The sequence below is a fragment of the Balaenoptera musculus genome, chromosome 16 (genome assembly GCF_009873245.2).
Source record: "Balaenoptera musculus isolate JJ_BM4_2016_0621 chromosome 16, mBalMus1.pri.v3, whole genome shotgun sequence".
Taxonomy (NCBI): Eukaryota; Metazoa; Chordata; class Mammalia; order Artiodactyla; family Balaenopteridae; genus Balaenoptera; species Balaenoptera musculus.
The window spans coordinates 6,467,030-6,489,715 of record NC_045800.1 but is presented as its reverse complement, the minus strand read 5'-3'; the positions used below and the strand labels follow the sequence as shown (position 1 = coordinate 6,489,715).

Sequence of the window (22,686 nt, the reverse complement as noted above, 5' to 3'; positions counted from 1 at the left end):
TCAAGTAAGTAAAAGAAGGAAAAACAGCAGGTATAGAATAGGAAAAATAAAAAGACCCTGGGACAGGTAAGTTCGTAGATGAGACAAGGGCCACATCACAGTAGACTTGATATGCTATGGTAAAGAGACTGTGTTTTATTTTAAGTGCCATGGGTCTAACTCACCGAGTCATTTCTTGATCAAAATTTTTATTTTTTTACTCTTTTTGCTTTTCTTTACAATTTTCCAAAATCTAATGTATTACTCAATTTTCTAAATATTATCTATAATTTTTCTAACACCTACTTTCAATTTTCTTAAAGTTATTACTGAGATCAAGTTCTAGGAGAGTTGGTGACAGTTGAATGTAAATGGCAGAATAGAACAGATAGTGGGGTTATGAGCAAGCTTACCAAATAGGGCAGTAAGAGAAACCAATGAACCATTTTCATGTGAAAAATTATAAGAATTATTAAAAACTAAGTAACATTTCTTGACTTTGAGTGTTTATAATTATTTTCACTTAGGTTTGGGAAAATAGGTCTCTTCTATGATCTAAGTCACAGCCAATCCTTTTTCATCTCCATTGTTTAGGGAAAGGGTTCTTTCCCTAAACACATACAGACTTTGCCTTTTAAAAAATTATTCTTTTAATATGACTCCCAAATTTGTTTTGACACTATTTACCAATGCATTTTTCTTGAAGAATCTGTGCTAATTTTTATTGAAAGTTTTAAAGTAATTTAATATATATTTAATGTCTCTTCATATTCTGCAGAACAGGAAATTATTTACTATTCAAATGTTTGCAAACAGGATCAAATAGACAATCAGTAATATCTTAAAAATCCTAGAACCTAAGGATGAATCTTCTATAATACTAATATCAGAAAGTTGGGACTTCCCTGTCAGTCCAGTGGTTAAGACGTCGCGTCCCAATGCAGGGGGTGTGGGTTCGAACACTGGTCAGGGAGCTAAGATCCCACACGCCTCACGGCCAAAAAACCAAAACATAAAACAGAAGCAATATTGTAACAAATCAATAAAGACTTTAAAAATGGTCCACATCAAAAAAATCGTTTAAAAAAAGTTATACTTTTGTCAGTTATATTTAAAAACTAAGACATTCCCTAGTGTTGCAGATTTCTGAATCTCCCAGGAAAAACACAACCTTAATAAAGTAAACCCTGATCTCCATTATGAGAGTACAAATGCTGAAAAAATAAAGGCATTAATTCTGTCCTTTTACAGGCGCAGGTCAGCAAAAGGAGACATCTGCCTATGTGGAACCTTTGGAATGAAGCTGTAACACTAACACAAACACTCACCACACGTACTCAACACATTTACTCAGGTTTTCACTTTGTGTCCTCTAGCTCTAGGTTTATGATAGACTTCCTAAGGTCAAGATCCGTTTTGGAGCCATCCTTGCGAAGTCTACAATATATAGGGCTTTGCACAGATTATGTGATCAATAAATATTATCTGAAATAATAAATGATATACTTGTGAACCACGATTATAATGTTTAGAAGAAAGAAGGTTAATGAGGCATTACGAGTGAATAATAACTCTTCAGGATAAAGGGCTATTATTTTTTTTTGGAGAATGGGATCATTAGTCCCATATTCCATGCCAATTCTATTCAAAGTGCTTGTTTGCGGCAAGATAAGGCGCTTAAACCAGAATGTGAATTAACTCACTGCTCCCTTCACTGAAGAAGTCTTGCTGTTAAACTGAAATAAACAGTATGATTAGTGCCATAGTCTATTTACATGCTGGTACCAGCTCCTAATCTCACTGCAAACCAGTAACAGTCTGTGGACGGGCACTGGTCTGCAGACCACACTTTGAAAAGAAAGGTTCTATACAACCACTGAAGTTGGACTAGTACTAATGATAACAATAATAATGATGAGAATTCTACCAATTAGCCTTTACAGAGTGCTTACTGGGTGCCAGATGCTGTAAGTACTTAAGCACTTTATATGGATTACTTCATTTAAACTCTTAAGGACCCCATGAGGGTTTACTTTATTATTTCCATTTTTTCAGATGAGGGAATTTAAGCCTTCAGGAGCTTAGTTAATTTATTCAGCTTTGAGATGCTCATCTGTGGTGGTGCAGGTGCTGAAGTCCTGCAGTCTGATCTCAGCTTCGCCCCAGGTACGTGTACAGTGTGCGCTTAACGACATCGTACCACACTGCTTCCTGACTGCGCTGAAGAATGTGGGCTCCCACTGCAACACTGTGGGGTGAAGAAATACTTGATATTATGGGAGATGCCAGGCAGGGTGGTCTGCAAAAAATACCGTAGAACAAATAATGTGCAGTTCTTTTACAGGAAGAAAAACATAGTTGTAATCACCCACGTGAAGTTACAGTCAAATACCTAATATGTAAACTTTATTTCCTAGGCGTGTTATATTTTAATTGAAACAATGGACTTAACGTTACTGGGATTTTTAGAAGATTACCCCTTTGCTTTCCTTTGTTTTAATTGGCTCAGAGCTCCCAAAAAGCACATCCTACTGGTTTCTAGTATCTACTTAAAACCTTTCTTGAACAAGGTAAGGTAAAAATTCAGAACTTATTTTAAAAACCTTATTTCTAGACTCCTAAAGTTGACTTTGTCTTGATTTTAAGTAAGTAAATCAAATTAATCAGCTACTTAAAAATACTCAAATGAAAAATGATTCACTTTTAACTCAATATTGGCTCATACCAAATACAGCTTGAATAACCAATCCTGCACAATTAATTTGTTAAAGAATCCTACATTCTGCTGGTAGTCTGCATCTACAGAAAGACTTCCCAAGCTCAAGCAATGCTTATGTATCATAATAACATATTACTCCCCACATATAAGTTTGTAAATCAAGGGTTTGGTTAGACTCTCAAATGGCTGGGTCACTCAGTGCTTTTCAATATTATTTTGGTGATTTTTTTAACTGAATAATATTCTAAAAACTAACATTTGAGTAAAAGCAGAGTTAATGAAGTATGCTAAAATATTAATTTGGCTCATGTATGTAGTCGAGTTAGCTATCTGAGCAAATGGGTGGGAGCCAATCACAGCTGAAATCTAAAGAATAGGTTACTGCTGGCCTCCCCGGGGAAGTCAGCGTATTTACTGGACCTCCACCGCACACGAAGCCAACTTTGACCCATTTTTTTAAAGACAGTATTTGCTTGAGGCATTATCATATCTCCTGGAGTTACATTTTGCTCTAAACGGAGATCATGAAAAAACCACAGATCAGGAAGTTTTGTTCTTTGCGAACAAAGCAATGGGTAGCCGTTTTGCATCACCTTTAACAAAGCAATAATAAACTGATAAACTGTGTTGTGTGCTCTGGGGCAAGTGGAGGGAAGCACTGGGCTGGCCAGAAAGTTCGTTCTGGATTTCCCATAGGTGCTATGGAAAAACTCGAACACACTTTCTGGCCAGCCCAGTGTAATCATTTCAGGGAATGCTGGTACATGAGCCCTCTAACAGCAGGCATTCTGTTTTATTAATCTTTCCAGATTTTCAGCTTACTTTTCTGGTCCCTCCTCTTTAGTCTCCTTGTGTTCTTCCACCGCACCCTGCTCCTCATACAAGATATCTGTGTACCCCAGAGTTCTGTCCTTGACCCTCTTCTCGTTCCACACCATCTCCCTGGGGAATCTCATCACATTTTAACTTCAATTACTGAATGCTTCATCCAAATTTCTATCTTCATCCTAGGCGTCTTTCTACAGTTCCAGACACACATGTCCAACTACTGCTTATGGGACACCCCAACTCAGATGCCAGGCAATTGCAGTGTTAACATTCGGAACTGAGCTCATCATCTGCCCCATTCCTTACACTCCTGAAAAAGATGTCTTTCCTTCTTTCCTGTTCCAGATTCAACTGACAGAACAACCCTCCCCTCAGTGGGGAGACAGCCCTGGCTTCTCCCTCACCTTCACCCCCTCCCCAACACCAACTCCGCCTCTCTCAGCCGTCCCTCCTCCTGATTCCCACCAACACCGCCTTAGTTATGTTAACATTTTTTCACGGGATTACTGCAAAATCTCCAATTTTGTTTTTTTCTGCATGTACTTTTGGCTCTCCATCAATGTCATTCACAGGCTGCCAGTGATCTCCTTCAAATGCATAACTGATCATGCCGCTGACTCAAGTACTTTTTATTGCCTTCAAGATAAAACCTCACTCCCAGGTTCTTTCTGATTTAGCCTGCATTTGCCTCTCCAGCCTCACTTCCTTCCACTCCCTTCTAATAAGTTCTCTCTGCTCCAGCCACAATGAACTTTTGCCTAGAGTTGGCCTCCCATGCCTCCCTGCCTTTGCTCAAGCTCCTCCTCTGCCTAGGAAGCCCTCCTGCCCCCACATACAATCCATCTGGTCATTTCCTAGTCCCTTTATGAACAGCGACTCCGGAACCGAGGAAGCACCTAACACACTATGGATGCTCAAAATAAATGTTTGCTGTAGGCTGGAATCAATAACAGCCCTCTACATTTAATAAATTCTTTGCAATATACAAGGTATTTTCATTCATATCTATAATCACATTTACTTTATTTCTATTCTCACAACTTGACTATTAGACAACCATTGCAGGTTTTATTATCCCCAGTTATCAATGAGGAAATAATAGCTCCTGACTTTCCCAAGGTGGCAGACCTAGAAATTAATGCAATCATCCCTGACTAAAGGCTTGTCCTCTTTCTATTATTATTCTACTTAAATTATCAGGTACATGCCGAAAACCCACTATGAGCTAAAAGGAATACAGAGGAAGCCTAGGTCATGGACTTAGCTCTAAAATGTTTAATCTAATCAGAGGCCAAGACCCACACACAAAAAATGAAAGAAAACTCTACACGAAAGTAGAGTGTGTGTGTGTATATATATATATATATATATATATATATATATATATAAAACAGCCAACAAAGACCTATTGTATAGCACAAGGAACTATACTCAATATTTTGTAATACCGGTAAGGGAAAGAATCTGAAAAAAAAAAAAAAAATATGGCTGAGTCACTGTGCTGTATACCTGAAACTAACATGAAACTAACACGGTATTGTAAATTAACTATACTTCAATTAAAAAATAATATTCTAAGAAAAAAAAGAAAGTATAGTATAGTATAGGGATAAGTGCCAAAGCGCCCCCAGTAGGAAAGAGAAATGCATTCAGTGGGCAGTCCCCTAACCTGGAAGACTTCCCAGATGGGAACTGGGGGTGTGGGTGCCATGGCTCTGTAGCCCGATTATACTACGAATGATTGAAAGAGCTAAGAGATGGGCATTTCTTGAGTCCAACAATTTGAGTGCAGACCATGACAGGTCTGGAGAACAGAAAGGAAACAGCAAAAATGGAAATATAATTGTTTTCTGCCTTTGACTGAACTCCTTATGAGTTTCAGAAAGTAACAGAGAAAGAGGAAAAAGTATTCTCACTCTGGCAAAATAACAAACAAAAATCCAAAAACAAAAATGAAAAACTTCCTCTGACTTAAGATAGTAAGTTTACTAAATGGAAATAACACATTCATTTGCTTTGTTTTCTTTCCTTCTTTCTTCTTTTTTAAATCATCCTACTCGGATTAAATAATGTTAACTTCCTACTGGAGTTACTTTTACTTTGAATTCTGATGTGGACAAGAGATTTAAATAAGAAAAACAAAGGCTACTCTTACTGGCTACCTTGCTGTTCCCTGTGACAGTGCTTTGGCTTGCTACATTTAGTTGAGCATCAATCAGCAGAGTAAATAATAATGTAACTATTCTATCCAGTGATGCGCTTGGAAACTTTTTTAAAAATCAGGACTTCATTGTTTTTAACTTGACCACCAGTAACACCCTGAAAATGACAGTGAAAAGAAACAGAAAACAAAGTAGTAGAAAATCCCCAAAGGGACAACCAATACCTTTACCATTCATCTCTACTCCTAGGACATTAGCAACCTTCTGACCTCAGGATATTTCCTCCAATAATAAAGCGCATCCTTTACCTAGAGCGATTTCTCTAAAGCTCTTCTCACTCATTCAACAGACATTTAACAAGTACATTGTACTAGGGCTGGAGGAAGAGAAACTGAATGTTGTCCCTGCCTTAGACATCTTTGTACCTTCCCCTCCTCCCACTCCCCCCCACCACCACCAGTCATTTCTTCCATTGGTACACTATCCCCTAAAATCCAATGTGCTTTTCAGTTGCCAAAGTCACCTGTTACCTAAAATATTCAGTGCAAGATTTCCTCAATGTCAAGTTCATAACTACTGATAAAATCATTCATCTATAATACAAAGTATTCACCAATGCATAGCTCCATTTTTCCAACCTTAAAAATCTGCATGCAACTACTAAACTCCTGAGTCCTTGTTACTCTGGCACGAAGATCTACAATGTTGCTTCTTATTTTTAAATACAAATGACTAATCCTTTACTATATGGGAAATTTTAACCCTACTTCTTTTTTTTTTTTCCTGCTAATAAAAGCCAAGTTTTCATCACTATCTTATCACATTGACTAAGATATTATTAATGAGCACCATTATGTTTGTTTCTTGGATGAAAAGACCAATTCATGATTTTGCTAATGAGGTGAAAACTAGAGTTTGAAAAGACTGTACTACCAAAGTACTGTTGATCTTAGATGCTTTCTGTCTAAAAATCCATCCCCTGTCTCTACGTAACAGGAACAGGTATTTAAGGTACCATGAAGTGTTTACTTTCCAACCTCAATTTATTACTTTAATATTTTAGCTTATGAATTACGGATTCTGTATATACCACACTGCTTGTCGATATGCACACATAAACCTTCTTGCTGTGACAATTAATCTGAAAATGTCCCCATATAGTCTGGGAGGGGAAAGCCTAATTTGGTGGAATATAATAAATGTCCCTTTTCATCACAGGATATATGCTTCTCAGGTTCAATTAACCTCTGAATGATTCTAAGAGAAAAGTAATTCTCCTTGATGTTCCTTGTCTACAGAGTGGAAATCTCTCTAGCGGCAAAGAATGAGTAATCACTTACATGGCCGCAAAAGGCCTCTTTTCATTTCCCTCAAGTACTGTCTAGAGCAGCAGGAGGAATTGATGGAGGGGCCATAATCTCCAGCATGAGTACTAAATCAATCATGCCATTTTCCTCCCACCTGCACTTTCATTCTCGTCCTTTTCCTTCTCTCTTCTCCATTTTCCCCTCCTCCTTAAAATCGTTTTTCTTAACCTACAGCACTCTCCCCGTGGTTTGAATTTTTACAACCTACCAGATAAAATCCCTGGTGACCCTCAAAGCTTCCTTACCTGCATCAGTGTTTTAAAAACAAATATTAGGAAAGACTACGGTGTGGGATCACGTTACACTTGTTTCACATACCTATAAAGTTTTGGTACAGAACGTGTGGGCTGATGCCACAACTCAATCGAACACCGGGAGGGCTGAAACAAACACACACACACACACACACACACACACACAAACTAACTCAACCGGAAAGATCCGACTCGGGCCACCGCCTGAAATGTGACACTTGGGATGACAGTGCAATGCGGAGTGAAGGAATTCTCCCGGGTTTCAGGATACAAGGGACACACTCGGCCCACTGCTGACGACAGAAGAGGCTCTCATCTGCTCCATGCTTCCCGCAAATGTGACACGAGTGACCCAACTCTTCCCTCCCAAGGCGGGGCCGGGGCCCAAGGCCCCAAACCCCACCCCCGCGGCCGGGGCCCCCTGCTTGGAGGGCTGGTGTGCACAGGTTCGCTCCCCGCGCCGAGACGCGGCTCCGGGAAGAGCGGGGGGAGGCCGCCTCCTCCGGAGCGTTTTACGAGTCGGGGCGGGGTCGTCCCGGGCCAACGGGCGGGCAGGGGGCCCCAAGCGGCCGCAACAGGTGCGCCCGGGCCGCCCACCCGCCCCTCCCGCCGCCGGGCCCGACCTTTACCTGCAGCGGCGGCTCCCGAGTCCGGGGAGGGAGGCTCAGGCCCGGCCGCCCTTCCCCGCGGGGCAGGCCGAGCTCGCCGGATGCACGGACCGACGGACCGACGGACGCCTAGGGTCGCCGACGGAGGGCCAGCAGGCCCCCAGCCGAAGGCCCGGGCACCGGCCCCGCCGGGGGCGCGAAGGCCGCCAGGGAGGGCGCGACCGCCCGATCAGGCCTCAGGGGCAGAGAGTCTTCAGCCGGCGACCCCGCCGCCACCCTCGCTCGGTGCTTCGGCGACGCGCGGGTCCTCGCGGCCGCCTGCGTTGCCTCGCGGCTTTTGGTCCCTCCCTCTCGCCGTCCTTCTTGCCCCTCCTCCCCCGCCCTCCGGGTTGTCAGGGCAACCGGAGAGACGCCGGCCCTGGAGGAGAGGCTTTAGGAGGGGCGGTGGCGGCGGCGGCGGCGGCTCGGGGGGCTCAGCCCGTGGGGCCCCAGGAGCAGCTGACCATGGAGCCCCAGAGTAAGAGGGCCGGGACCAGGGCCGGGGCGGGCGGCCGGGCCTGCCCGTAACGGGTGTGGGCGACCTGCGCGCGGCTCCGCAGGCTTTTAATGCTTTTGACATGGAAATACGGTCTCCTCCTCGAGCTTTCTTCTCTTGGAGAGACAAGAAGGGGGCTAAATCCTGCCAAGTGTGTCCGCCGGGAGCGGGAGGGCCGGGTGAGCTCGGTAGTGTGGGCAGGAGGATGCAGCGCCGCCAGTGTGTTCCTGCCTGAAATGACCCCCAAGCAAATCCATTTCTTATTACTGTTACTGTCATTGTTCTTGTTATTTTGTTTGGTAGTTTGATTCATTAACTGTAAATAGCCATTCTGCTTCTAAAATGCCAGCAATTAAACATGCAACAAGGCTAGGTCTTGTATTTATTGGAAGAGATCCCGTCCTCTTCCCAGTAGTCGGAGATTTGAAGGAGAAAAAAATTTTTGAGCTTTGTCCAAGACTGTTAAATTCGTTGCTAGAGGTTCTACGAGGTAGGCTTGGACACACACACAAAGTTACGATTTCTTTTTCTGCGTCCTACATTGTTTGACAAAAGGTGGGCAGTCTGGAGTTATCAGATCTAACACAAGCTTTAACTTACTGTGTTGATTGTTGTTGTTGTTATTATTATTATTACTACGACTACTACTACTACTCAAACCTCTCTAGAAAGACAGTGCTCCGTCCTTCTTTCCCAAGCTAATGTTTTATTGCTCCTTTTGTTCTTAAAATAAGAACACTGTTTTATATGGATGGACACCAGAAAGCCCTTGAACTTTTATAGAAGGATGCAGTTTGACTCTCAAAACCAAGTCGTCTTTTCTTGCACAATTTCAGAAATGGAAGTACTCAGACCAAATCCATTCTCTGGGGGATATGCTGACATTATTAAAGTTTCCAAGAAGGTTTTTAAAACCTTTTGCCTTTCTTTTAACTCACTTGCTGAGGAGAAAACTTACAAGTTGAGAGAGTTGTTTAAGTTGATTTTATACAGTATTCTGTCACTTGCACTTGTAACTCTCTGGATTCCACATTTTATCTAAGCTATTGAAAGAAATTTACAACAATACTAAAATTTTTGTTTCATTTCAAACTGATGCCAAGGTGTGTATGTTTTCTCTTTAGAGAAGAAATAAATCGAAGTGAAATACATCTTTTAAAACAGCAACTTTATTTCTTCAGATTTATGTTACCGTTTAAATGTGTAAACTATAACTTTCAAGTCCATCAGTGCTCCGACTGTTTATCCACTCACTCGTTCATGGTATTCATTATGCTCCAAACACTGTCCTAGGGGTGGAGGATTGAACAATGAATAGGACCATGTTGGCTTTGGTTATCCCTGGAAAACTGAGCAGACACTTGCCCAAGGATTTCTGAAACCTCCCTGGGGTCTGAGATTGGGGAAAAAGAGATGGGCAGATAGCTTCCGGTAGGAAGCAATCGTAGGCCTGCAGAATGACCCAGCAAAGAATGAGGGAAAGGGATTCCAGACAGAGGGAATCCCTTGGGTATAGGCCCTGAGACCTGAGAGAGCAGTGTGGGTTTGAGGCTCAAGAGTTCAAAGATCAGTAAAGCTGTAACTGAGAGAAGCCAGAGGGGTGGAGGGGAGGAGAAAGAAAAGAGACAAGCCTGGAAAAGTGAATAGGAACCAGATCCCAGAAGCTCTGTAAAACTGTGAGAAATTTATTACTGCTATGAATTACACATTTATATCTCATCTCATTGGATTTTAAGGTGGAAAATATTTGTTAAGGAATCTATGCCTGGGACACAACTATAAATTTATTCTTTCTCACATAATCTCAAATGCTGTTATCAATTTAATTTTAGATAATTCAAACAATAACCATTTACGATAGGGAATTCTTTCACAGCCTAATAAACACCATTTCGGGTGTTAGTAAATATTTAAAAGGACAAGATTAAATGATCTTTAAGGTCCCATTTAACTTGAAGATTCATACCCAACCAGATTTCACCTGAGACTCAAGTTGCTATTTTATTCTCTCAAAGGTATTGGAGAATGCCATGGCTATGATATTAACAAATATTACAGTTTTAGGGTCACCATATGTTGTTGTGCCAATGTTATCTGACATATTTTAAGCCTGGTGTGTACGTGGTATCTTTTGTTATTGAGGGGTCTCAAATAGCATTTTACAAGGGTAATTGAGTATAGCATCAGTGACTTGATTAAAAGGAAGGCTCCTTCTTAATTGTTTTTAAGGATTAAACATATATCTAAGGACACCACCAAGGAACTACTAGGAATAACCCCCAAGTCAGACTTATCCATTCTGTTTCCACACACTCAGTTTTCTATTACTTTTAGCAATGACCTTTATTAACTGAGTCATTAAAATCCAATAAACATAAACTCTTCAGATCCCACAGCTGGATCATACTCTGGCACTAGGCAGAGGGTGACAAGGGCTACCACTGTTTTACAGAATGATAATAAGTCAATGATCCAAGAAGTGACTCCTCGGGGAAAGGGCAAATTAAATAAGCTCACAACCTTGGGCTGTTCAGAATGGTTTTGGCTCTTGGTTTACACATTTACATCTTTTTTTTTTCATATTTACATATTTAATTATTTTCTTCCTAAACTAACAACACTATTGGAAAGCTAACCCATGTATGAAATAACATGGAAAATGTACATCAAATTTCTTTTTTTTTTTTAAGAAAATATTTAAGTTCAACAGTACTATCTCTTCCCTAAGTTTTTAGTGAGTGACAATGCCAAGGGGTAGCTCTGGGGGTCTTTAACCCTCCCCCCCATGATCTTCCCTAGTCCACCAAATCACCCTAAACAAACACATAATCTGAATTTTTAAATGTGTGTATATATCAATTGCAGCATCAAGATAACTCCCCAGCTCCCACTTACAACCATATTGCCACCTGTCCCCTAAACTCTCCCTATATAAAATAATCTGGGCCTAGTTTAGGCCAGGCAGCAGTTTCTAGATACACACCTACCTTTTAAAAGAAATGCTAAATGGGATTCTAAGTTATTCCAATGACTAACAGACTGAGGCATATCCTTAAAGGAGTGAAGACTTCTTTCTCCAAACCAGTTTTCCCACTGGTCTTCCCCATATTTGAGTAGGATTTCACCACCTTCCCAGTTACTCCAGCTGGAAATCTGAGAGTCATCCTTAACTACTCTCTTTTACTCGCCACCCCTCCTACTCACCCCACCCACCAGAATGCATGTTTATTTTATTTTTTATATATCTTTATTGGAGTATAATTGCTTTACAATGTTGTGTTAGTTTCTGCTGTACAAAAAAGTGAATCAGCTATATGTATACATATATCCCCGTATCTCCTCTCTCTTGCATCTCCCGCCCACCCTCCCTATCCCACCCCTCTAGGTGGTCGCAAAGCATCAAGCTGATCTCCCTGTGCTATGCTGCAGCTTCCCACTAGCCATCCTTTTTACATTTGGTGGTGTATATATGTCAATGCTACTCTCTCACTTCATTCCAGCTTCCCCTTCCCCCCTTGTGTCCTCAAGTCCATTCTCTACATCTGCATCTTTATTCCTGCCCTGCCACTAGGTTCATCAGTACCGTTTTTTCAGATTCCATATATGTGCTAGGTCCATCCACCTTATTCCAAATAACTCAATTTATGGCTGAGTAATATTCCATTGTATATATGTGCCACATCCTCTTTATCCATTCCTTTGTCGATGAACACTTAGGTTGCTTCCATGTCCTGGCTATTGTAGATAGTGCTACAATGAACACTGTGGTACATGACTCTTTTTTTTTTTTTTCCCACTGCACTCTCCAAGGGCAGTAACGTTTATTTCTGTTTCTAGGTTTTTTGAGCATTAGACATGGGTCTGACTAATTTGTTTTTAGGGCTAATTTTTTTTTTTTTTTTTTTGGTGTGTTAGCTTCTGCTTTATAACAAAGTTAATCAGTTATACATATACAATATGTTCCCATATCTCTTCCCTCTTGCATCTCCCTCCCTCCCACCCTCCCCATCCCACCCCTCTAGGTGGTCACAAAGCACCAAGCTGATCTCCCTGTGCTATGCGGCTGCTTCCCACTAGCTATCTATTTTACATTGGTAGTGTATATATGTCCATGACACTCTCTCACCCTGTCACCTCTCACCCCACCCCCCCCCCCAATCCTCAAGTCCGTTCTCTAGTAGGTCTGTGTCTTTATTCCCGTCTTGCCACTAGGTTCTTCCTGGCCTTTTTTTTTTTTTTTTTTTCCCTTAGATTCCGTATATATGTGTTAGCATACTGTATTTATTTTTCTCTTTCTGACTTACTTCGCTCTGTATGACAGACTCTAACTCCATCCACCTCATTACAAATACCTCCATTTCATTTCTTCTTATGGCTGAGTAATATTCCATTGTATATATGTGCCACATCCTCTTTATCCATTCCTCTGTCGATGAACACTTAGGTTGCTTCCATGTCCTGGCTATTGTAGATAGTGCTACAATGAACACTGTGGTACATGACTCTTTTTGAATTATGGTTTTCTCAGGGTATATGCCCAGTAGTGGGATTGCTGGGTCGTATGGTAGTTCTATTTTTAGTTTTTTGAGGAACCTCCATACTGTTCTCCATAGTGGCTGTATCACTTTACATTCCCACCAACAGTGCAAGAGGGTTCCCTTTTCTCCACACCCTCTCCAGCATTTATTGTTTGTAGATTTTTTGACGATGGCCATTCTGACCGGTGTGAGGTGATACCTCACTGTGGTTTTGATTTGCATTTCTCTAATGATTAGTGATGTTGAGCATCTTTTCATGTGTTTGTTGGCAGTCTGTATGTCTACTTTGGAGAAATGAAATAGGAAGAATAGAAAGAGGAAGACCTGTTTAGGTCTTCTGACCATTTTTGGATTGGGTTGTTTGTTTTTTTGATATTGAGCTGCATGAGCTGCTTGTATATTTTGGAGATTAATCCTTTGTCAGTTGCTTCGTTTGCAAATATTTTCTCCCATTCTGAGGGTTGTTTTTTCATCTTGTTTATGGTTTTCTTTGCTGTGCAAAAGCTTTGAAGTTTCATTAGGTTCTATTTGTTTATTTTTTATTTTATTTCCATTACTCCAGGAGGTGGGTCAAAAAGGATATTGCTGTGATTTATGTCATAGAGTGTTCTGCCTATGTTTTCCTCTAAGAGTTTTATAGTGTCTGGCCTTACATTTAGGTCTTTTCTCCATTTTGAGTTTATTTTTGTGTATGGTGTTAGGAAGTGTTTATTTCACCTTCAGAATACACCCCAAATGTACATCTTTCTCTCCCTCCCTGCTGTAATCACTGGTACTCCAAGCCATCATCTTGACTAAACCATGACAGGAGGCTCTGCTGATTTCTGCATGCCCTTTCCCCCAGCTGTGCTCACCTGAGAGCCAGAGTAAGCTTTTCAGAACACACAGGTCATATCAAAAAGCCCTCCAGAGTTCTTATCTAGCTGCTTCTTCAAACCACCGTGTACATGATCTTGGATACATTATGCCTCAGGCATATTGGTCTTTTAGTCCCTTAAACATCTCAAGGTCCTTTCAGGACTGCAGGTCTTTGCACAAGGTTCTCCCTCTGCCAGGGATACCCCTCCATCCTGCTCTGGCAGGTCTGATTCAGTGTCCTCTGGCTTCAGCTTAAGTGTCACTCTTGTTGAGTAAGCTCTGACTCCCTAAAGAGGGTTGGGCCCCTCTCTATGTTATTCCTATCTCTGCTATGATCGCAATCTGTAATTCTTCTGTTAATTTTCAAAATCTGTTTTCTCCGCCGGGGTGTAGGGTGGTGGAAGAGGGCCCTGTCTGCCATTCTGTCTCCAGTGCTTAACATGGAATAAGCCCCAAACAAGCATTTATTGAATGGATGGCACTGCTGTTAACACCTGGGTGACTAATTTTATTTCCTTAAGAGCATTGCAGTGTGCTGAAAAAGAAAACCATTTTACTCTATAACAGAAAGGGCTGTGCTCCAGTGAAATTGAAGTACCTCTTGTGGAGTACACTTTGGGTAAAATTCATTTAAATCAGGTGCTTATAAATGTTAGGTGAATTACAAGTATGGCATTCCTTTTTCTTCACTAGCTTAAAAGAGGTGTTTTAAGTATCTCATTCTATCCAGTAAAATTAAGGAAATAGGAAGGTAATCTTATTTGGGGTACTAAAGGACTGCCAGATCATAGACTCAACAAAATCTTTGCACTGCCGTGGAGTACTTGTTCATTAATTATCTGAGAGACTGGTAGGAATTTAAGAGTAATAAATTACTTAAGCCCAGGAGTGTTTTTAAAAGTCTGTGTAGGGGCTTCCCTGGTGGCGCAGTGGTTAAGAATCCGCCTGCCAATTCAGGAGACACGGGTTCGAGCCCTGGTCCGGGAAGATCCCATATGCCGCGGAGCAACTAAGCCCGTGAACCACAACTACTGAGCCTGTGCTCTAGAGCCTGTGAGCCACAACTACTGAACCCATGTGCCGCAACTACTGAAACCCACACGCCCTAGAGCCTGTGCTCCGCAACAAGAGAAGCCACCACAGTGAGAAGCCCACGCACTGCAACGAAGAGTAGCCCCCGCTGCCCGCAGCTAGGGAAAGCCCATGTGCGGCAACGAAGACCCAGTGCAGCCATAAATAAAAATAAATAAATAAATAAAAAATAAATCTATTAATAAAATGGTAAACTAATTTTAAAAAAAGTCTGTGTAACAATTTTTTGTCAAGTAGTCTTAGTCTCTAAAGAATATTAATTCTATCAATTAGGTTATAATTCAAAGGTTATTATTAAGAAATAAAGGCTTATATAAATCAAGTTTAAAACTTAAAAAAAATTCAAAGCAACACCTTTTAAATAGCTGTAGTTTAAAATCCCCATCAAAATACTAAAGTTCAGTGCAGTCCTGACCTTGGGATGCTCAGCCTGCAGGGTGGGGCAAACCGACTTTATGGGTGCAGCTGTGTCTCACCAAAAGCTCAGCATTATCCCCAGACCAAGTCTATACCTGATAACTTGGATTTCACCTCCTCTTGACAGGAAAAGGAAGCACTACTATAGCCTGCTTGGTCTGGGGAACCTGCCCAGACACACCCAGGAACCGAACTAACCCAACCAGTTTACTGCAGGGGCTTTGTGCTTAAGCATCGCCCAAGAATGGCCTGAATGACTCATTAAGTACAGAAGGTGGTGCAAAGTCATTAACAAGCAAACAACTCACACCAGTGTTCTGTGCCTTTCCCTGCTCACAGCGCTGGGGCAAGCCAGGGGCAAAACTGGAGATGCTTATCCTTGGGACCCTGCAGAACTCTGGGGACATTTCTCTCCTGGGCGGCAGAAAGAAACGAGGAGGCATTCCTTGCTTTCAGATTCCTTTAGCTGTGACCCGCCCCCTTCCAGGTTGTCAGGGACCCTTCCCTGGCCTCACTTTCTTGGGAGGGTCCTCTCATTCTCATACTTTCCTGCCTGCTTGTTTCTGCCTGGAACCTACTCACTGCCCATCCACGTATCCATCCTTTAAAACATCTCTATAACGTTACCATCTCTTAAAAATGTTGCCTGTTTACCGTCCTCCAACCCAAATCAGAGTTAATTTCTCCCTCGTAGGCACTGTGTCTGCATTTTATTACTACTTTTATTATTCTAACACGTTGTAATTGATATATACTTATATGTTCAACCCTCCCACTAGAAGTTAACTTGAAATGGATTAAGGGCTTAAGTGTAAGACCTGAAACTATAAAGCTAGAAGAAAACATAGGGAAAGAGCTCCTTGACATAGATCTTGGCAATGGTTTCTTGGATATGACACTAAAAGCACAAGCAACAGAGGCAAAAATCAGCAAGTGATTAGTTTGGCCACATCAAAGTAATAAGCTTCTGTACAGAAAAAGAAACAATCAACAAAATGGAAAGGCAACCTAAGGCAAAGAAAATATTTGCAAACCATCCATCAGTGAGGGGCTGATATCCAAAATATATGAGGAACTCATACAACTTAATAACAGAAAAGCAAACAATCCATTTAAAAAATGGACAGGGGACCTGAATAGACATTTTTCCAAGGAAGATATACAAATGATCAACACATGAAATGATGTCGAGTACATGAAAATGTGCTCCACATCACTGATCATCAGGGAAACGCGAATCGAAACCACAATGAGATACCACCTCACACCTGTCAGAACGGCTGTTATCAAAAAGATAAGAGATAAGTGTTGGCAAGGTTGTGGAGAAAAGGGAACCCTGGTCCACTGTCGGTGGGAATGTAAATTAGTACAGCCACTATAGAAAACAGTGAACAGTGTGGAGCTTTCTCAAAAAATTAAAGATAGAACTACCATATGATCCAGTAATCCCACTTCTGGGTATATATCTAAAGGAAATGAAATCAGGATCTTGAAGAGGTATCTGCCCTCCCACGTTCATTGCAGCATAATTCACAAGAGCCAAGATATGGAAACAACTTAAGTGTCTGTCTGTGGATGAATGGTTAAAGATGTGATATATATGCATGATAGAGTATTATTCAGCCACGAGAAAGAAGGAAGTCCTGCCATTTGCAACAACATGGATGGAACTTGAGTGCATTACGCTAAGTAAAATATAAAATAAGTCAGAGAAAGACAAATACTGTATGATCTCACTTATATGTGGAAGCAAAACAAGCTGAACTCATATAAACAGAGTAGAGTGGTTACCAAGGGCTGGCGGGGTGGAGGAAATGGGGAGATATCGGTCAAAGAATACAAACTTCAGGTTAGAAGTGGAATAGATGCTGGGGATCTGATGTGTATGGTGACTATAGTTAACAATACTGTATTGTATGTTCAAAAGTTGCTGAGAGAATAGATCTTAAATGTTCTCATAACATGCAGACAAAATGTAATTATGTGAGGTGAGAGAGGTGTTGCTGGACCTACCATGGTAATTGTTTCACAGTTTATAAGTGTATCAAATCATCAGGTTGTAGATCTTAAACTTACACAATATTATGTGTCTATTATATCTCAGTAAAGCTGGGGGGAAAAGCTGTGAGGTCATCATTTTCTTTCCTGGAGCTCTCTAGAGTACTGGAAAGAAACTAACTAGCCCTGTTATACCAATTACTTTTACTAAAGAGTTCTAACACAGCAACTATTTGGTTATCCTGAGCCTTGCTTTATACAGGATTGGATTGTAGGTAGCTGGTTTATATTTTAAGTAACTTTTTTTGCCACTGTAAGCAATGGACTGCCAGTGTCCCTTTACCACTGGGGGTCATCAATGTCTTTAAATCAAATCAGGTTGAAGAAACAATTTTAGATAATCCAGTGCCAATTCAGAAGACAAATCCTAAAGGTTCTGTTCTCTGGATCCCACTTTTGTATTAATATGTGTATCAATTACAGTTTAATCAGAAAAGCAGAACTACTGTGAGTGATATAGGATAAGGGGTCTAGAACAGAGATTAGACTTTGTATAATTGTGGGAGCTGGTGAAGAAGTCAGTGCAAACTGTTGTCTCTGTGACTCACGCTGGGCCTGATGTCGCTCCAAGCTGGCGGGACCAGCGGTTGGGAAGGAAAGCTGGATATGAAGGTGGGAAAAGCAGGGACAGATTGGAGCCTGCCTAGTCAAACTGGAACCTGCAAGGATAAACTGGAGCCCATGTCTGTCTCTCACCACTTATATGTGGCAACATCAGTGATATGCATGACCTGCGAGAGAGCTGGCCACCTTCCCTGAGGAGCCCTGCATGTGCCTGGCACAGTGCTCTGAGAACTTGAAGGAGGAGATCTGTCCAAATTTCAGCTGCTGCTTCCCACCAACAAGGTGAGCAGCCGATGAACAGCCACATGAGCCTGGTGCCCTGTACCGTCCTCTAGAGAGTAAAAAACAAAATGGGAAATGCTGTTTCACCCCCACTGCTAAAGCTCACGTGTGTGACCCAGAACCGAACAGGGAAGGGAATTCTTCAGTGTAGCTAAATTGGCCCAGTACAAAACCACCAAACCCTTTAGCCCATTTATCAGATTAGGGAAGTTCCCTTCTAGTCCTAATTTGCCAAAGTATTATTTATTTATTTTTAATCATGAAGAAGTGTTGGATTTCATCAAATGCATTATTTCCTTTTTTTTTCTCTTTTAGTGTGATTTACATTGATTGTTTTTCAAATGTCAAACTAACCTTGCATTAATGGGATAAACCCCATATGGTTATGGTGTTCTATGTAGTGAATAGAGTGCTGAATTTAATGTTCTATTTTTTAAAAGGATTTTTGAGCTGTATTCATATGAGGGATTGGCCTGTAACTTTACTTTTTGTGATTTCTTAGTCTAGTTTCAGTATCAGGGTTATCTTAATCTCAAAAAAATGAGCTTAATCTCAAAAATAGAGGCTGTATTCCCTCTATTTTTGTTCTCTTTCTGTCTTTATTCTCTTAAAAGGTTTTGTAATGTTGTAATGTTGGTGTTATTTCTCCATTACATTGAAGAATATACTAGTGAAACCATCTGTAACTGGGGTTTTTCTTTGTGGGGAAAGTTTTTAATTGTGAACGCTATTTACTTACTAGATGTAGGGGTACATATACTTCTATTTCTTAGTTTTGGTAAGTTGTGTCTTTCAAAGACTGAGCTCTTTTAATATAAATTATCTAATTTATTGCCATAAGTTTGCTTATAATAAAGTCTTATCTTTGTAATAGTATCTATAGGATCCATAGTGAAAACCCTTTTAAAAAAAATTTATTTATTTAATTAATTTATTTTTGGCTGTGTTGGGTCTTCGTTGCTGTGCGCAGGCTTTCTCTAGTTGCGGCGAGCGGGGGCTACTCTTCGTTGCGGTTCGTGGGCTTCTCATTGCAGTGGCTTCTCTTGTTGCAGAGCACAGGCTCTAGGCACGTGGGCTTCAGTAGTTGCGGCACATAGGCTCAGTAGTTGTGGCTCATGGGCTCTAGAGCTCAGGCTCAGTAGTTGTGGCGCATGGGCTTAGTTGCTCTGCGGCATGTGGGATCTTCCGGGACCAGGGATCGAAACTGTGTCCCCTGTATTGGCAGGAGGATTCTCAACCACTGCACCACCAGGGAAGCCCCCATAGTGATAACCCTTTTAATTCCTTATGTTATTCATTTGTGCTTTATCTCTCTTTTTCTTGTTCATTCTTGATAGAGATTTATATTAGTTGTCTATCACTGCATAACAAATTATCCAAAACTTAATGTCTTCAAACAACAAACATTTATTATGTGTGGTAGCCAGACTTCTAAGGTGGTCCCCATGATCTCCATGTCCTGCTGTTACACCCTGTATAACCTCCTCCCTCTGAGTGTCGGTGGGCTCTATGACTTGCTTCTAACCAATAGAACATTGTGAAAGTGCTGGATTGTTACTTCTGTGTGTGTGTGTGTGTGTGTGTGTGTGTGTGTGTATGGGTGTGTATGCATGTATCTATGTGTACGTATAGACATATATACATCTAGATATATAGATGGGGAGGAGAGAGAGGGAGAAAGAGATAATACACACATAAATTAGACTTCATCTTGCTAGCATGCACTGGAGACACTCTCCTTGCTAGTTTGATGAAGTGAGCAGCCACGTTGAACATGTCCAACTGCAGGTGGCCTGTGGGACCTGAGGTTGGCATCCAGTCCACAGCCAGTGAAAAGCCTGGGTATTCAACCATACAGACACGGTGAAATGAATTCTCTCAGCAACTTGAATGAGCTTGAAGGTGGATTCTTCCCTGAATGCCTGCAGATAAGAATTTAGCCCAGCTGACACCCTGACTGCAGCCTTGTGAGACCCCGACAGAGAACCCACTTGAGCTGAACTCAAATTCTTGACTTGCAGAAAATGGGGGACAATAAACTTGTGTTTTCTTAAAATGTTCACATGTGGTAATTTGTTATGGAGCAATAAAAAACTAATGTATTATCTCATGTGGTTTCTGTGGGTCAGGATTTCAGGAATACATTAGCTGGGGGTTCTGTCTTGGATTGTAGTCAGTATGTTGGCCAGGGATGCAGCCTTCTGAAGGCTTCACTGAGGCTGGAGGACCTGATTTCAAGATGGCGCACTCAACATGGATGGCAAGTTGGTGCTGGCTGATAGCAAGAGACCTTAGTAACTGAACACGTTAACCACTCTATAGAGTTGCTGGAGTGTCCTCACAACATGGTACCTGATTTCACCCAGAGTAAATGATCTAAGAGAGAGCAAGGTAGAAGCTGTAGTGTCTTTTATAGTCTAGCCTAGGATACCATACTCTGTCATTTGCATTATTGTCTTAATAACAGGTCAACCCTCTTCAGTATGAGAGAGGACTACACAAGGGCACGAATAGCAGCAGGTGAGAATCATTGGGGGCCATCTTGGAGGCTGGATATCATAGAAATTATAAATTGTGTTATTCTTTTTAAAGGCTTTTATATTTTATGTTTATTTTCATATTTTTACATTTACATTTATATTTTATATTTATATTTTCTCCATTATGCATTTGTTTTCTATTTCATTGATTTCTGCTTATATCTTTATTTCCATCATTTAAATTTGCTGTTCCTTTTAAAAAGTTTTTTGATATAGATGCTTACATCATTGCTTTTAGCCTTCTTTTTCAAATAAATGTGTTTAAGGCTGTGAATTTCCCTCTGAGCCCCAATTTAGCTGAATTCCACAAGTTTTCTTTTTTTGTAAAGTTGTATGGAAGTATGACATATGTATAAGAAAGTACACAATATTAAATCTCCAGGTTGATGAATTATCACAAAGTAAACACACTCAGTTACTAGCACCCAGATCAAGAAATGGATTACCACTAGTTCTTTTACAGTCTGAGTCTCATAGTATTGCAAACTGCTTTAAAGTTCATATCTGATCATTTCAACACCTGAATCACTTATGAGGTTTGTTTCTCTTTTCTGTTTCTGCTCTTAGTTTTCAGTCATTTCGTCATGTATCCTGGCATTCCTGGTAATTTTTGATTGAATGCTTGACATTCTTTTTGAAAAATCATAGAGGTTTTGGTAGACATTATCCATAGAGGATTTTATCTACTTTTGGTTGGCATTTAGGGTACAAATAAATCACTGTACTTTAGTTGAGGGCAGTCTATTTTCAGTTTGCCCTTATTCCTAGGATGTAGCCAGCCAGTTCAGGGATGTTAGCTGAAAATCTGGGGTCTTCACTAGTGCCTTTCCTTTTCAGCAGGACTTATATTTCAATTTTTGATCCCCAGCACCATGGTATTGCCAAAATTTCTGCTTGCCTATGGTCAGCAAACTCCTCAAGGAGGAGTTGCTGGGCTCATTTCTCTATGTACCCTTTTCTCTAGGATCTTGGCCCCTTAAGCCTTGGTTGTTTTGGCAGTCTTCAGCTCCAGTGTTTCTGTGTGGCTGTTGAAGCTCTACGATATCACTTTCTACTTGTCTTGCCCCAGCTGTGAATCAGCAGATTCCCCAAGGACCAATGTAAGGGAAATATATGGCCAACCTCAGTGCTCTTTTCTGCTCTCTGGGACCTTGGGCCCAAATCTTGTCTACATTTTTGGACCTTGATGCCTTCGTACAGCTGTTTTTTATATGTTACCCAGTTTTTGTGCTTTGTGGAATTATTAGTGTGATACCTACTGGAAGCAGAAATTGGTAATTAAAATTTTAACAGAAGATCCTTAAACATTTAATTCAAAAGAATTAATCAGTTTTCAATATTTGTTTCATAGCCTTCTATTTTTCTAAGATCTGAAAACATATGTAAAAAATTTATTAATCCAGCAGCAATTCCTATCTTTTAATCATTCAATATGTAGTTCGCAAGTGAAAAAATGAATAAATTTAATACATAATATCTGTGTCTTCCAGTTTGTGATCAAATAGCATAAGTCCTAGTTAATAAAGATAACTTGAAACTTCAGTAGATGATATTTTTTGTGCTAATTCCTTGAAGATTAAAAGAGACTTTTGTAACTATTTTATGTACATTTCATAGAAAGCACTTTTGATGGTTAAAAAATTATATATATCAAAAATAAAGTAAGGCCAAAGATGACTAATGGGATGGTTTCTCCGGGGGAAAGTAGTCTCTGCTATTTTTAATATTTTATCTGTTAATTTCATTTAGAATGTGTTTGGGATATTCCCTGAGTTGGCTAAATGTGTTGCTTCAGCCTTTTTTTTTTTTTTTAATTGGAGTACAGTTGCTTTACAATGATGTGTTAGTTTTTGCTGTACAGCAAAGTGAATCAGCCACAAATATA

General features: G+C 40.7%; 2 protein-coding genes across 5 annotated transcripts in view; one reads left to right on the top strand and one right to left on the bottom strand.

The window, feature by feature from the left end:
- The window catches only part of DHX32 (DEAH-box helicase 32 (putative)), a 55,119-nt gene extending 47,041 nt beyond the window's left edge, over nucleotides 1-8,078 (bottom strand). The window contains exon 1 of one of the 2 annotated variants that reach the window (XM_036827792.1): nucleotides 7,939-8,078. The gene's annotated coding sequence lies outside the window, so the exon portion shown is untranslated. The remainder of the gene's footprint in view (nucleotides 1-7,938) is intronic. The other variant, XM_036827793.1, reaches the window with a different exon arrangement.
- The window catches only part of FANK1 (fibronectin type III and ankyrin repeat domains 1), a 116,667-nt gene continuing 101,978 nt past the window's right edge, over nucleotides 7,998-22,686 (top strand). For all 3 annotated transcript variants that reach the window (XM_036827794.1, XM_036827795.1, XM_036827797.1), the window contains exon 1: nucleotides 7,998-8,434. In XM_036827794.1, coding sequence (XP_036683689.1) covers nucleotides 8,019-8,434 — 416 coding nt within the window. In that variant the 5' untranslated portion in view covers nucleotides 7,998-8,018. The remainder of the gene's footprint in view (nucleotides 8,435-22,686) is intronic.